This window comes from Syngnathus acus, chromosome 10 (assembly GCF_901709675.1).
Source record: "Syngnathus acus chromosome 10, fSynAcu1.2, whole genome shotgun sequence".
NCBI classification, from domain to species: domain Eukaryota; kingdom Metazoa; phylum Chordata; class Actinopteri; order Syngnathiformes; family Syngnathidae; genus Syngnathus; species Syngnathus acus.
In genome coordinates this window covers 400,943-417,232 of record NC_051095.1, presented here as the reverse complement: position 1 = coordinate 417,232, position 16,290 = coordinate 400,943, and the positions used below count along the sequence as shown (strand labels likewise).

At 51.4% G+C, this 16,290-nt stretch overlaps 2 protein-coding genes across 4 annotated transcripts; one reads left to right on the top strand and one right to left on the bottom strand.

The window, feature by feature from the left end:
- Positions 1-805: 805 nt before the first annotated feature.
- cct7 (chaperonin containing TCP1, subunit 7 (eta)) lies at positions 806-4,442 on the bottom strand. The gene is made up of 12 exons (XM_037260750.1): positions 4,324-4,442; positions 3,719-3,802; positions 3,557-3,626; positions 3,350-3,456; positions 2,976-3,154; positions 2,736-2,907; positions 2,486-2,650; positions 2,224-2,412; positions 1,870-1,967; positions 1,649-1,781; positions 1,361-1,567; positions 806-1,290 (listed from the first exon to the last, which is right to left on the bottom strand). Exons 1-12 carry the CDS (start codon positions 4,327-4,329, stop codon positions 1,069-1,071), a joined length of 1,632 nt encoding a protein of 543 aa, XP_037116645.1. The 5' UTR covers positions 4,330-4,442; the 3' UTR covers positions 806-1,068.
- A 2,728-nt stretch (positions 4,443-7,170) lies between these two features.
- LOC119128409 (translation initiation factor IF-2-like) lies at positions 7,171-11,472 on the top strand. Of its 3 annotated transcripts, none has more exons than XM_037260794.1 (11): positions 7,171-7,527; positions 8,675-8,752; positions 9,064-9,210; positions 9,276-9,347; positions 9,417-9,575; positions 9,686-9,730; positions 10,179-10,220; positions 10,294-10,401; positions 10,467-10,491; positions 10,605-10,687; positions 11,396-11,472. In XM_037260794.1, the coding sequence occupies exons 1-11, from the start codon at positions 7,467-7,469 to the stop codon at positions 11,404-11,406; spliced, it is 831 nt and encodes a 276-aa protein (XP_037116689.1). In that variant the 5' UTR covers positions 7,171-7,466; the 3' UTR covers positions 11,407-11,472. The 3 variants fall into 3 exon arrangements, with proteins under 3 accessions (XP_037116689.1, XP_037116688.1, XP_037116690.1); XM_037260793.1 differs by having other exon boundaries at positions 9,417-9,608; XM_037260795.1 differs by lacking the exon at positions 8,675-8,752 and having other exon boundaries at positions 9,417-9,617.
- Positions 11,473-16,290: the final 4,818 nt, after the last annotated feature.

Below are 16,290 nucleotides of genomic sequence, written 5' to 3'. Positions count from 1 at the left end.
ATATATGCTTCTGACCAATCGCGTTCGAGATAAGATGTGGTTTGGTTGCCCTTGAGCAAACGTGAAATCAACGCACCAACACACGTGATCAAGGGCAGTTGAGTTCACAAAAAGTCAATCATCCGCAGTGAGAATTGGCTGCAAATGATGGAATGACAATAACGAGGACATGAAATCGTCTGTCGTATTTTTTTGCAGTATGTGTTTTTTAACGGACAAACGTGGCGAAAGTACCTACACAAGCTGCGTTGGAGTTGAAACACCAATAGTTGAGTCAAAGAGCCTTTGGCTTGCCAGTCATCTTAACAAGTTCGCAGTATTGTCAAGCGAGTGCGTGTTTGCTCGGGTCACAAGCAGCAACGAACCGGGCAGAATAATCAATAAATATCAATATCTATCTATCTATCTATCTATCTATCTATCTATCTATCTATCTATCTATCCCTCACGTCAACGTTCTTTGGCGCCCCCGCGTGGCCAAGGCGCGCGCGCACGCACACAAAAAGCGGCAGCACAAATTGCGCGCCGGCGGATGTCGTCCGTTGGTACGTTATGGTTTTGATAGCATTCCGTTTTGATCAGATACTGTATACCTCACTCACGCCGAGAACAATGACGTTCTGTCGTACGAAATTCCAACAATAAACCGAGAGAATAGAGCTTGATAGTGAGCTGGACTTTCCAAGCGTTTTGTTTTGCGGCATTGCCGGCCGGTTTCGTCGGCCGGCGCGGCGCATCCGCGACACACCAAAGTTGATTTTAGCGGTGGATTAGTTGTGTTTCAAAGAAGGAGCCAATGAAACGGTCAATTTGACCTGTTTTCAGTGCTTTTATTGGATGTTAGTTATCTCACCAAACGTTTACAGAACGTGGAAGAGGAAGCGAGAATGCCTGCCGTGCACACCGTGGCGAGTCGAGGCGCCGCTCGCCAAGATGCGGTGGGTCAAACGGCGGCGCCAAAATGAAATGTCCAAGAAAAGGAGCGCAAAACCGCTGCTAATGAAGAACAGCCGCTCTTCACCGTGCCTGTTTGCGGCAAAGGAAATCAAATGAGGGTGGCGGTCGTCCTTAGTGTGCATGAGGTCTTCCGCGGCCCCTCCCGCCACCCGGGGGCGCGTCCACAGCGCGGCGCGGGTTCTTGATGGTCTCGTCGACAGACAGGATGAGGCAGGCCGCCTCAGAGGCCGCGGTCAGCGCGTTGATGCGGACGACGGACGGCTCCCACACGCAGGCGGCAAAGTTATCGGCGATGTCCTCGTTGTTGATGTCCACGCCGTACCACATGCCGCCCTGCGCCGCCGCGGTGGGGAGGTAAGGGTTAACGCCGCTCGTGGTGGCCCGATTCCACGTAGCGTCCTACCTGAGCGTGTTTGGCACGCAGCTTGTTGAGGATGTTGGTGGCATCAAAGCCGGCGTTGTCGCACAGCTGTCTGGGGATGATCTCCAGGGCCTTGGCGTAGGCGCCGATCAGCAGCTGCTGCTTCCCCGGGATGCTTCTGGAATAACAGCGCAGGTACTTGGACAGCTCCATCTCCACGGCTCCTCCGCCCGCAACCACCGAGTCGTTCTGCAAAAGACGAGCGAGCGAGCGAGCGCCGCGGTCAAATATCCACGGCAGGAAGCCAAGAGCTCTGGCCGTCGGGCCGACCTTGATGGCTCTCCGCACGATCATGATGGCGTCGTGCAGCGAGCGCTCCGTCTCCTCGGTGAACTGCTCGGCTCCGCCTCGCAGGATGATGGTGCACGTCTTGGCCTTGGGGCAGCCCTTGAACAAGTTGTACCTACGCCAGGCCAGAGATGGGCGATCGGTCGGTGGGTCAGCCGCGGGCGGGCGGCCACGGGACCCAAGCGGCCCGAGACGCTGCTAACCTTTCTCCGCCGATTTGGACCTCCTCGAAGAGCTCGCACAGGCCCAAGACGTCATCTGTCAGATTGCCCACCGACGTCTGGATGGAGCCCCCGCAGGCCTGGATATCACACGACAGCTCGCCATTAGTGATGGAGCCGCCCTGCCTCCGATGGCGTCAAAAACTCTGGCGCGTCTTGGAGCGGCTGGCTCGCTTCACACGGCCCAATTTGCAATGACATATTTCCAATCCAACTGAACGGGCCCAGATCTGAGATGGAACGCGAGATATCGCAGCAAATATTTTCACCCGGAAAGGTTGCGACACTACGTTTGAGGAGGGGAACCGCTGCTCAAAGTTTTGCTCTCTGTCCTACCATCATGGTCCTCTTCAAGTCTTCCTCCTGGACCCTCCCGGCACAGAACAGGTCTCTGTCGGCAAAGTACTGGGTGGCCACGTCGCCGATGGGCAACTTGGACAGAACCACTTTGGCTCCCGACCGGTGGATCTTCTCCAGCTTGTCGTAAAGGATGTTCCACTCGGCGTCCACGATGGCTTGGTAGTCCTGCGGATGCGAGGCAAAAGGGGTGAAGGTCGGAAGCGGACTCCGGCGCCGCCCCGCGTCAAAGTCTGCGTACCTCCACGGACTTCACCCGAACCTCGGCGTTGTCCTTCTCGGCCTTCAGCTCCAGCTCGACGTTGAGCAGCGCGATCTTGGGATTCTCGTAGCACTTGGGCTGCATCTCGAAGCCGGCGTAGGAGAAGGTCTTCTTGAAGGCCACCCCGGAAATCAACTGGGAATCCTGAGTTTGGGGCGGGACGCACGCACGACACCAGGGAACAAAGTCAAAAGTGGTGCTCTGCTGGAGGAAAGGAGAGAACACCCACCTCCAGACCCCCTCCCTGGACCTTCTTGATGCCAATCATCTTGAGGGACAGCAGTTCGTCCAGGGACATGACGGCGTCCACCACCATCTTGGAGAAGAACTCCTTTTGCCCGGCAATCAGCTTGGAGTTGAGCGCCGTGGCTGCGCACTTCTCCAGCAGCTGTCGCTGCTCCCTGAGGAGAGCGCCGCGGAGGTAAGAGCGAGCCTTGGAGCACAACTTGCAGGACGGGCAAAGGCTCACCGCTTGTCGTCTTTCTTGACGGGGACGGCGATCTCCTTGATCTTGTCCACAGCCAGATTGGTGGCGGTGCGGAACGCTCGGATGATGGTCTGAGGGTGGAGCCCCTCCTCCACGTAGGGCTTCAGCTGCTTCAGGAACTCGGCGGCCAGGAGCGTGACCGAGGTGGTGCCGTCCCCGACCTGAGTCCAGGTACAAAGAGACATTTTCAACCGGGGAAGGAAGCGACCCCGTCCCAGCTTCTCGGCTCGGAGTTAAGAAGACGACCGCAACTGGAATGAACCGCATGCTTCATTTCATCAACATTTGGGTTAGCCTAAACCCCGTCGGGTCTGGAATTGTGCAACCCTTGTCACCACTGTGGATAGAAACATGACCTCGGCGTCTTGAGAGCGGGCAATGTCCACCAGGGTCTTGGCTGCGGGGTGGACCACGTCCAGCAGCTTCAGGATGGTTGCCCCGTCGTTGGAGATGGTGGCTTTACCTGGACAGCACAGAGCTTCCTTTAGAGCTGGCCGGCCGGGCGCCACGACGCCCTTCCCTTCGGCTCGGCGCTGAGGCCGTTCCCTCGCCGGCCGACTCACCTCTATTGTCGACCATGAGTTTGTCCATCCCTCTGGGCCCCAGGGTTGTCCGCACAGCCTCAGATATGACCTAAGAGACGCACGCAGAGAGGCGCGAGCGCTTCCTTCAGTCCAAGGCTGGCTCGCTCGCAAGCTAAAGCTAAAGCCACGAGCTGTGCAGACCTGGCAAGCATTGATGTTACTGATGAGCTGGGGGATTCCCTGAGAAGTGTCTGTCCCCTCCTTCAGCAAGATCACCGGTGTGGGCTGTGGACAGACAACAATGGGATCAAACTGCGCATCAGTCATTCTTTCGTTCTCGGGCTCCCAGTCTCCAAGATCCTATTTGGGCGCCTTGAATGACCTCTTTTCTTTGCGGGTTGCTCCGCTCGCTTGATGCTAATCCTCCTCATCTTTTCGTCATCCCAACAATGGGGCTAGCTAGCGGCTAAGCCAAGAAGCACATGTGCAAGACTCGACACTTGTTCCACCCACGACCTACTTCCGAAGTGATCCACTGCGATTGTCATTTCAGTTCCGATCGTTTCATTCTATACATCTCGCCTGCCTTATTGTCATCACGGGACGCCTCGTAGCCATCACGCCCATTGACAGTTAGCCTTCCGATGCTAAGGCTATTTTGGGGCGTTTTGCGTCGTCATCTGCTGAAATATTGGCTCCCCGCTAATAGGAAGCGTATTGTGTTCCATCTCGGCTTCTTTTCCAGCGTGAAGCCAGCCGCCAAACACTGCGATGCACGCGGATTGGACGTCGGAAAGCGGCCTCACCATCATCTTTGCAGTTTCTTCCAGAAGCTCGGAAGCGGCATGAACTCCCACCCACAATGCTTAGCGGTGAGGCGTTCATGTGCACGCGGAAGGGAGGGTCAGGGTTAGTGACGTAAGAAAGCCTTTGGATTTTGCGCCACTTGGAATGAGTCGAGGTCATGAATGAGCTTGGGCTTTGCCTGTAATGTATTTTGTGAAGTACAAATGTCTTGTCATTTTTGTTTTTTACTGACATCTTTAACGAAAGGGTGATGCGACAGCAATGACGCAATTAGCCGCTTGCCTAATTTGTTTTCCGAATTTTGAGGTGATTGCACAAAACAAAGTAGTAAAAAAATGTTTTTAAAAAAATGATGAAGCCCAATATAATGGTTACAGAATAGGTAACGAGTAAATGATTCCAAACACGGCCATTGCCCAGGTTTGCAAGCCACTTTGCCACAGTGATGATATACGCCAGGGGTGGGCAATTCCGGTCCTCGAGCGCCCCCGGAGGGCCGGCCGGCTGGTGTCCTGCATGTTTTCTATGTCACCCTGTTGCAACACGCCTGATTCAAATGGTCCGATCATGAGCAAGGTCTGCAGAAGCTGGATAACAATCCTGATCATTTGAATCAGGCGTGTCGCAGCAGGGAGACCTACCTATAAAACATGCAGGACAGCACCAGGAGGAGGTGCGCAATTGCCCACCCCTCGCCATTAAAAATGCTGAAGCAACTTTCAGAACAAGATTGCGAGGTGAGGAAATTCTCCGTGAACGCAGCCCGAGTGACGTCGCAGTGCGCCGGACGAATGCAGGACCTCTGATTGGTCCGAGACTCTTACGATGGGTTCTTTTGAAGAGCGCTCGATTTAGAAAAGCCCACAAATTAGACGTGTTCGACGCACTTTCAAAAGCGTTACAGACACCGCCCTCGCAGACACGCCAAACAGCAAATCGACGAATATTGCGGCGGATCGGGGACACGACACGAATCTTTGGCGGGAGACTGGCGAGTCCGTCCGCTGTCTAGACAGACATCAGTCGACTTTCGGCGCTAACAAATGGAGGAATTGGGAGTTTATTCCGTATTCGGCCTAAATTGCGTCACCTCAGCGGCTTCTCAGGCACGTTGCAAACATCAACAACTCGATAGCAGTGTTGTTCTAAATTGCTACTGTGGCCGACTTTAGGAGCAGAGCAGAGCAGAGCAGAGCTGAGCAGGCCTGTAGTTAGGGGCGGGCGTATGGGCGGGGTTTAGACGTACGTACTATGTTGTTTGTGACGTCATATGGTCTTCTCTGCAGTCAAGGAGAAGATTGTTTTCTAAATATTGCTCCCGTGCCTACCTCTGTCCGATGCTGCCATTTAACGCTGGTTTCCTCAAAAGCACAGCATTCCAGATTTTTCAAGGGCGGAAGTTTGCATTCGTCAACTTTGTGTTTGTGCGCGCGCGCGCGCGCGTGCGTGTGTGTGTCAACGAGGAGGGGGGCCGCCGCGTGTCTATTGCCATTCCGCCGACCGTCCACTAGGTGGTGCTGTTTTATAGCGGTGCTTGGGGTGAGAGGATTTGCGTCAACGCGGAACTCTACGACGCTCATCGGACGCTCATCACCTTCGGGAAGCTGACTGACTCCTCACAATAGGTCTCCCTCCGAGCAATTTATTCCTTGACCTCGATACCCCTTTTGGCCTAACGAGTTGGACAACTGTCAAGATCCACTTTAACATCATGTCCCACTCGTCTGTAGAAATGTCTCGTGATAGTCTTCCTACTTTTGAGTAAACGTTTTGATGTGTTCTGGTAATTTCATAGATGTCTGTCTTGGGAGCAGTGGGAAGAAGAGGCATGGGCCAACGGTGCTACCCTGGATGTTGCACTGGGAGGAGGTCATAGGGTAAAAGCAACAATGGCATGGATGGAAGAGTCATTCAATCCACAACCACCTGAAAGAGTTTGTTTTTCCTCAGGCCGAAGAGAGCGGGTCGGAGCCGCCACTCGTTTTGGCCGTCCAAGAGCACACGCCAAAGGTCCGTCATTATGCGTGCCAGGTAGAAAAGAAGCGAATGGCAACCGTTTTTCTCTTTGTGCCGCCAGGTCGTCGCTGCCGCACCGCAATTTGCGGCTCCCCGGCTTGCAGCAAATTCAATCAAAACCGTTTCAATATTTGAAAAAAGTGGAGACATTTGTCATTGTAGGCGTGACACAAAGTCGAAGCAAAATTTGTCTCGGCGGGCCGTGTCTGGCCTTAACTTTGACACCAATGCGCCCGCCGCTCTCTGTCCTGTGGGTTGAAATGCGTGGCTGTGAACGTGAGCGAGCCAGCAAGCGAGCGAGCGTATGTGTGATTTGGAACCTTGAACCTCTGTCGTCACGCATAGAGCCGCGTGTGCGTATGGACGCAGACGGAAGATGTTTTGACACACTCTGTGTGTGTGCACACGTGTGTGTGTGTGTGTGTGCACACGTGTGTGTGCGTGCGCGCACGTGTGTGCGCGTGCGTGCACGTGTGTGTGCGTGCACGTGTGTGTGCGTGCGTGTGCACACTCAGAGGCCTAGTGGTAGAGTGTCCGACCTGAGACTGGAAGGTTGTGGGTTCAAACCCCGGCCGGCCGGGTCATACCAAAGACTATAAAAATGGGAGCCATTGCCTCCCTGCTTGGCACTCAGCATTTAAGGGTTGGAATTGGGAGGTTAGATCACCAAATGATTCCCGGGCGCGGCACCGCTGCTGCTCACTGCTCCCCTCTCTCTCCCCCAGGGGATGGATCCAAATCACACGGGGATGGGTTAAATGCAGAGGACAAATTTCACCACACCCAGATGTGTGTGTGTGAGACCATCATTGGGACTTTAACTTTAATAAAAACAAAGCCATAGAGGAAAGAAAAATGCTATTTTGATTGTTGTCTGTGTCACCTTGGACCTGAACAGTATAGAACAGCTCAACTCTCCCAAAATGGCACTTTTTGTGTCCCACCCGGCCGTTGCTCCCCCTCAGCTTTGCGTCAACGTCAGAGAGGAAGGAAGTGCCAAAATAAGCAGGACCAGTGGCGCGCCCCGGGTTGAGGGCCGCTTTGTTGTTTGTTTGTTTTTTCTCTCTCGCTCTCTTTTTCCCTCTTGTGCAACTCAGCGTGGGTCACACTCAGGCACAAAGTCGCCATGAAGAGCATCAGGGTTTGCGTCCTCCTGCTGCTAGCATCAGTGCACATCTTCATGGCAGGTAAGTGAATAGGCTGAATTATTTCCCTTTTTTGTGTTTTTTTTCCAGCGCATCAAGCGAATGTCTAGACCACAATGGAGTTACGCATTGAAAAATTATTACCAAAAATCATATGCCACCAATTGTGTAAAAAATATACTTGATGATGTGTATCTATATTATTGTATATACATATACATATATATATATATATAAATATGTATATATATATATGTATATGTATGTATGTATAGCTATGTATGTATGTTATTGTATATATGTATGTAATATATGTGTAGATAAATATGTATGTATGTTATTGTATATATGTATGTACTATATATATATATATATATTGATAAACATATATATATATATGTGTATATATATATATATATGAATACACATAAAATGTATTGTACACAATTAGTGTAAAATGGTTTTTGGTAATAATTTTTATATATCTTGAGCTGCGCTTTCTGACAACATCCAACCTCGACATAATGAAATAGAATGTAAACAATTCAATCTTGTATCGTGCTGCTCTTGGGGTCCAGGGATCAGGAATACATGCCGAGTGTCAATTTGTCAACCAGGAGTAGCATCGGTTAAGACAGCTTCCATTTTGAGGGATGGTTTCCGATCTATCTTGTCAGTCAGCCAACAATTTTGATGACTCTGATATCAGTCATGTTGAGTTGACGCTGCTTTGATTTGTCTATCGGAGAGCCATCAAAGCAGACGCGCACAAATGAGACCTCGAGGGACGGAGCGATGTTTGACGGAGATAGATGGTCTCGGCTCCTCGCTATTGTAGTGTTACCAAAGTAGCAGGCAAGTCGTGGGCGAGTAAGCGGCTGGCTCTGTGTCGCAAAACAAAGAGTTCAACATCCAAAACAAGAGTTCAACAAGTGTGTGAAGCCTCACTCTTAATGGCCTCCTTCCCGTCTCCCCCCCCTGCTGCCTTCACGGCCTCCCTAGGCAATTTTGATTGCGGGAGGAGTCGGCATTCCTCGGAGATGATAGAGTCAATGCCTGTCAGGAGAGTGGTGTTTCTTTTTCCCGTATCCAGGCACCGTTTGCGTCGGAGCGACCGGGACACTTGCTATCCTATCCTATCCTATCCTGTTCTAACGCTGTTTTCCTGCTCATTCCCCATGCCTCAAAGCGTCAACAGATGACATTGGCGGGAACCAGCGGGCGGAGAGTCCGACGACGGACAAAGCGGTGACAGAAAGCCACTGGGGTGAATGCAATCCAATTGTTGCTTACTAGGGCCCGAGGGATTGCATCCATCGATATTGGAGAAGCAAGCGCTTTTCAAATTGGCAATTCATTGGCAGATTTTTACCGTGTGAACACATCAACTCGGACGAGACAAACGGCGAGAAGTCGGCCATGTCAGCCCTTTTCTTCAGGAATTCTTTTCTTCTTACAAAAGATTGCTTGGACTCAATCTGTCAAATCGGCACCAAAAGGAACATCGTTCGGGCCCTATTGTTTGCAGCGCCTACACACAGCTAGTTGTGGATCTGACTCTTTTGTACCCTTGAGCAGCGGCGTCGACGGGCCGAGCGCCGACGGGCCGAGCGCCGACGGGCCGAGCGCCGACGGGCCGAGCGCCGACGGGCCGCTTAGTGATGAGCCGAGCGCCCGCCACAGTCGCGCCGCCGGCACAAAGCACGGCAAAACCTGCAGAGAGCGGTGAGTGTATCAAGGAGGAGTATTAAAAGAGGTGCAACGATGACAGCCAATGTTTTCCACTGCAGGAAAAGTCCCCACCACGGCGGCGGCGGCAGCGGCAGCAACGACGACCCCTCCCGCCGGGCCCGACGAGAAAAGTGGGATCTTTGGATAGAGTACCCTGCTTAGCGACCGTGGCTCCACCCTTTTATTTCCTGTGTTGACAGAAGCTGCGGCAAACAGCAGCACCCGCCCGACGCACGTGACCACCAAGCGGCCTCAAGGTGACAGAACGGCGACGGCACGCCGGACGCGCACGGAACTCACCACTACATGGCCTCCGATCGGACCTCGGCCCACCTCGGCCCCGCCGCAAACCGCCAACGGTTCGGTCGCGTACGATTCCGTTGGGACTCACGGTGAGAGCTGGTTTATTTTTTATTATTATTATTTTTTTTTTCCTCAACCACCGCCCGCCCGCCCGTTGTGCTTTCAGCAATGCCTCGGCACCAGACGGGCCAGACCACAGACAAAAGTCCCGGTATGTAAGTGGCGAGACCGGATGTTGGGGAAAGAAAAGCCAAACAAAGCACATTCTCAACACTTTGCTCCCCTTTTCTTTTTTTTTTCTTTTTTTTTTTGCTACTTACTGTTTCCCACCCAGCATCATTTGTGCAGGCACCGTGATGTCATTTTTAGTGACAGGACGAGGCAAAATGGCAGACCCCGCCCGAGATAGTGCATGTATTCATTCATCTGAAGACAGTGAGAAAATCGTGCCAGCGCAAGAAAATGTTTGAGTGGAGCTCAATTTGTGGGCAAGCCCTCTTTTTCAAAATCCGACCCGGGTCATCATAGCTTTGAATTGGTCATTGAATGTCATCAATTTTGATCTTATTTAGTTTCAGTTCTAGCTTTTTCTTGGGTTTTTTTGGTGACTGTATGTGAAATGGCAACAAAAAAAAAAAGAGGATTGTGATTGCGGAAAGGTCCTCAGGTTGGCAGCGCTGACAAAGAAGTCAGAGGAGCAGGTAAGAAATTGGCATCCATCCGCCTGAGTCAAAGTGGGCCGGGTGACTGCTCTCTTTTCTTTTCTCTCGGCAGCCAGTGACAAAAGACTTTGGTGGATCGTACTGCCCGTCCTGCTGGCCGCCTCCGCCGCCGTCATCGTCATCCTCAAGTTCAAATGCAAAAAGATCCACGAGCACACGGGTACGTGGCCCGAGGTCAAAATGGAAGCTTTGCCGTGACATTCAAGCCTGGCCTTCTTTCAACAGAGACCAGCGATACCGGAACAGAGAAGTAAGCTGAAAGCGACGAGGCTGGCCCGTCCCGCCCCACCGCGCCGCGTCGCTACAAAGTCAGCCCAAACAAATTGTGTGTGTGTGCGTGTGCGCGTGTGTGTGTGCGCGCAGCGCGTCCTTCCAGAGCCGTCCGGAAAGCACCAAAGACGGCGTCATGCTTCTCGCCGTCAAGTCGTCAGGCGGCCAGGACCACGGTGAGCCGTCTTGCGCCTGCCTGCGTGGCTGCCTGCCAGGCAGTGGCTGCCTGCCAGTGCCTGCATGGCTGGCTGGCTGGCTGGCTGCCAGTGCCTGCATGGCTGGCTGGCTGGCTGCCTGCGTGGCTGCCTGCCTGCGTGGCTGGCTGGCTGGCTGCCTGCGTGGCTGGCTGCCTGCGTGGCTGCCGGCCTGCCTGCGTGGCTGCCTGCCTGCGTGGCTGCCTGCCTGCCTGCCTGCGTGGCCCGAGAAGGTGTTTCCTGTGATTTGGAGCAGCCGCCCCTCAGCCAAAAGACAGCCGCTTCCTAAGATAAACACACGTTTGTTTTGGACATGGGCTATTGTGTGCCGACCAAATGTCACGCCGGCCCGGACGCGTGTTCGGACAGCCGGATGCGTCTTACGTGTTTGAGCGCCCATGCAATCTCGGTAGTTAATCTACACGACTTGGAGCTTCACAGGCCACTCGAGTCATTTTTGGAGGGTTTTCGCAGAGGGCCCGATGCCGTCTGTCGCTGTATGTCGGAAATTCTGCACAAAGAAAAGGAGGAGTGCAAGGCATGTCAAAGATCTTCCACGCAAGGACTCGTTTCGACCACTTTTGACACAAATTGCTTTTTGGCGGCAGCAGCAGCAGCAGCAGCAGCAGCAGCTAGTGACGCTTTCTAGAACTGCACCCATCTGCTCTTTTCTTCCCGTTTATGTTGCAGCCACAAGCTGAGGCACCAAGACTTCCCTCCGCTCAAGTCACCTCACCTATAAATAAAAAAGAAAGATCAACTTACAATCAAGAATAACTTTATTATTAACATTGTTTTTTGGAGTCTGTAACAGAACAGATTCAAAGTGCGTCACTTTGCCTGAAATGAAAAAATAAATGATCATTTTTCAAACTATAAACATTCTTGACCAACTGCCATTTTATGGTGAAAAAAATACAGCAAAAATAATAAACATACATACTATTAAATTAAATAACAGCAATAAATAATATTCAATTCAAAGTAATCAGCATTGCAACATTAACTCACGAGCACAATATAGAAAACATTTGAATTAAAATCGTATACATTCATTGTTGACTTACTTTGAAGTAACAATAAATTGACTTTGCTATCCAAGCTCTACACTGTGTGTGTGTGTGTGTGTGCGTGTGTGTGTGTGTGTTGTCACGACTCGTCCCCGATCATGTCTGTGTGCTCGCCCCTCCCTCCCCTCCTGTGTGCTCAAGTCCATCGTTTCTGTCTGTGTGCTCTCCCCTCCCTCCCTCCCCTCCTGTGTGCCCATGATCAGTGTGATCATTCTCACCTGCCTCTTGTTACCTGTCTTGTATTGAAGTCTTGTCTGTGTGTCGCTCCCTGTCGGATCATTGTTGCGGTTACTGTCATGATGTCTTTTTGGTTCCTGTTGTCGTACGGCCTTGCTGTCGTCATGTCCTGCTGTCTTCTTGTTTCACGTCCCGGTCAGTCACTCAAGTTATTGTTTTGTTAAGTCGTGTCAGTTTGCCTTTTGAGTTCTCCAATAAACCAGGCTGGTCCAAGAGTTTTGATTGGCCATGTTTGATTGAGCGTGCCAAACAAGGAATTTGACTTGGGTAAATCACAGCCTCTGTTCAAGGCTTAGGTGACGAACAACACTCAGGACGTGATGTGAAAAATGGCAAATCTTCTCAAACATCCCCTGATCTTCAACTCCCAAGAGGGCAAGGAAAACCTCCAAACTCCAGCTAGGGGGATCAAATGAGAAAGCTTGAGAAGAGACCACAGATGGGAGGGAGGCTCCCTCTTCCAGGATGACCAGGCTGCAATGGATGCAGAGAGGACACAAAGTACAAACAGTGTAGACCAGGGGTCACCAACTCCGGTCCTCAAGGGCGCCAATCCAGCCTGTTTTAGGTGCAGCCCTGCAACAACACACCTGATTCAAATGATCAGCTCATCAGCAAGCTCTATTAAGGCTGATAGCGATCCTGATTATTTGAATCAGGTGTGTTGCAGGGGGGATACATCTAAAACAGGCTGGATTGGCGCCCTTGAGGACCGGAGTTGGTGACCCCTGGTGTAGACATTTCCAAAAAGGTGTGGAGAGCAGGATGTTATTGCACAGTAATGACTCTGTGAGAGGTGTGAGTTCATCAGAGCAACAGCCTGGGGGAAGAAGCTGTCTGTCTCCGTGTCTGCTGCTTTTGGCGTACCGAGCTCTATAACGCCGTCCGGAGGGGAGTCGTTCAAACAGACGACAGCCTGGGTGAGAAGGGTCTGTAGAGATGTTCCTTGCACGTTTCCTGGTCCTGGACAGGTACAAGTCTTGGCTAGATGGGAGGTTGATGAACCATGATCTTTTCTGCAGTCCTGATTGTCCGTTGCAGTGCTTGTCTTGTTTGGAGGCCGACCCAAACCAGACAGTGATGGAGGTGCAGAGGACAGACAGACAGACTGGATGATGGCAGTGTAGAAGGTCTTCAGCAGCTCCCGCGGCACGTTGATCTTCTTGAGCTGTCTCAGGAAGTACAGCCTCTGCTGGGCCTTCTCCCGGACAGAGTCTATGTGGCCGGTCCATTTCAGGTCCCGAGAGATTGTGGTTCCCAGGAACTTGAAAGTGTCTGTGGAGAGAATAGTATTACTGCGGATAGTGAGGGGTGAAAGTGGTGAAGGGTCTCGCCTGAAGTCCACTGTCATCTCCACGGTCTTGAGGTGGTTTTGGCTGCACTAGTGGACCAGCCACTCGCTCCACCTCCTGTCTGTACGCAGTCTCATCACCGTCCTGGATCAGTCCGATGAGAGTGGTGTCTGTCGTCTGCATACTTCAGGAGCTTCACAGGAGGGTCACCTGAGGAGAAATTGTTGGTGTAGAGAGAGAAGAGCAGTGGGGAGAGGACGCACCCCTGAGGGGCTCCAGTATTGGTGGTCCGGGTGTCAGATGTGATGCCCCCCCCAGCCTCACACGCTGTTGGTCAGGAAGCAGGTGGAGGCAGGCACCGCGAGCTGCGTGAGCTTCTGTTGGAGGATGTCAGGAGCGATGGTGTTGAACGCCGAGCTGAAGTCCACAAACAGGATCCTGGCGTACGTTCCTGGGGTGTCCAGGTGGTGCAGGATGTAGTGCAGTCCGCATCATCCACCGACCTGTTTGCCCGGTAGACAAACTGGAGGGGGTCAAGCAGTGACATCCTTCAGGTGGTTCAGCGCTAGCCTCTCGAAAGATTTCCTGAGCACAGATGTCAGTGCGACAGGTCTCTAGTCATTCAAACCTGTGATGGCGGGCTTCTTGGTCACTGGAACGATGGTGGAGCTCTTGAAGCACGAGGGCACCTCACACAGCTCCAGGGAACGGTTGAAGATCCGTGCAAAGGTGGGGGCCAGCTGCTTTCAAGCAGGAAGGTGACACGCCGTCTGGGCCCGGTGCCTCACTGGGAGGAGTTTGCCGGTTTCTGCTACAAAACATTTGAGGGCAAAAAGAAATGGGATGATGCGCAACCCGTCTGCCGTAGTCTCGGTGCCGATCCGGTGGCCAACCGCAGCGAGATGGAGCGGGCGTCAGTGAAAAATGTCTCCAACCTTGGTACGCGCGCATCCATCCGTCTGTCCGTCCGTCCGTCCATCCAGCCATCCATCCGGAGAACCCAGCCAGCGTGTCGGCCTCGGCAAACTGTGCTACGGCAGGTGCGCGCTCAAATCAGCATTTGAAGAAGAAGAAGAAGAAGAGCTTTGCCCTCAGCTGAAATGGATTCTTTTCTTTCAGACTGGAAGATGGACGCTAATGTCCTGCGCCCAAGTCAACAGCTTCATGTGCAAAATGCCCACAGCCAGCGCATATTCCAATTGCCTCATGGAAGCCACAGGTGGCGCCGTAGAGTCCACCTGGCTGTGTCAGTTCCCAGCGGCCCAAGACCAATATGGAAGGAAGGAAGGAAGGAAGGAAGGCCATGGAGGAAACTGACAATGCAAGCAAGTCATCGAAGACAAAGATGTAATGGCCTTCCTGCTCTGCTTAAAATAAGTAGTATCAACATTGTCATAAGAACGCGACCAAAAAAAAATCCACACAAAACCAAAAACCATGGTGTTGTCTTGTCCTCATCGCCTTTAAAAAGCCAGCCCAGACTTGACAGCTTTTTGTTTGAAAAAAACAAACAAACTTCTATAGAATGTATGATTACAAAGAATGAATTTGGAATCAATATGTCACTGCCAATGACTGCGACTGTAGAAATGTCACTGGAAGGCATTTTCGATGGTCTCTTACAGCATCTACAATTCACTGTCAATTTATATCCAGGGCGGCGTTGTCTCTCGCTTCAACAAAAGTCACCATGGAGGTTCCTCCTGGCATGCAGGTAAGTAAGCACGGAGGTGGAACGAGGCGAGGCGAGGCAAGTAAGCTTCTGCCTTGGTTGCGTCAAGGCTTCTCCGCTTTGGTTTGGCGCAACAGTAATGCATCCCCGGTTCCAAGAGCACCCGATAGGTGGCGATAGGTGAAAATCCGCAAAGTAGTGTCACCCTCTCCTTTTTCACATGTGGACATTTTACGTGTATCAATAAGTGCATATCTTTTTATTCGAACATTATAGAATAGTTTCAAGCATGTCAATCAAATATTAACAGTATAAATAACATGCAGAAAATAATGAATAAATATGATACGCGCGTGCGTGCGTGCTTGTAGATGTAACTAAAGTGTACATATACTGTAAATATGTTCTTTTTCAAATGTGCGATTGTGTGGCCACTCCCTGCCTGCCTGCCGGCCGGCCTGCTTTCTACTGGTGTGCGGACAACTTTCGTGCCATAATTCCTCAATTTTGAATTTGCCTCCTTCCGAGACATGGAAACATTTTGAGTTTGAAATAACAGTCAAATCTAGACTATTGGGAAAAATTGGGAAACGTGATTTATTCCATAAACAAGCCTGTGAATTTTAAATGCCGTATCTGGGGTTTTTCCCCAATGTGTTAAACATTTTGTAATTGAGCAATCATTACAAGGTTTAGAAGTGCATGTTTATTAACAAGTCCAAATTTCATGCAGGCAGGCGTGTCGCACAGATGACATGACATTGCTCTCTAATACAAATTGGGATTGTAAAGCTGCCTGAATTGATGCAACAAGTGCTTCTTGAGAATGAACTAAGCAGCCAGCAAGGGAAAGCCTTTGCGGAAAAGTCTGGGGATTATTTTACCTAGCAATCTCCATTTTTTTTTTATGATTATTCTCTCGTTGCATCTTTCAACATGGATTCTTACTCTTGCAATCTGTTCTGTGTCAATGTCTTCTTTGTTCCTGCCGTTTACAAGCTTCTACCCAGCCAAGTCATTTCTCTCGGCTCGGGGAAAGATATGAAGAAAACTGGCCTCATACGATCCCGTCCTGTCAGCATATGGCGAGCCGTTCCGGCAGACACCAAGGCAGCAGTGTTTGCTTGTGAACAAGATAGGTCCGTTAATGTTATTTCGGATCAAAAATAGCCAGTTGGTCCTTTGCGCGCCAGCTGTTCATTATACTTTGTGTTTGTCTGACCACGGTGCATGCGCTTCAAATACTTTGGGGTGATTGTGACGAGCCCTATTGGAGGCACTAAATGATCATGCCCAAACTGTGAATTTTCCATT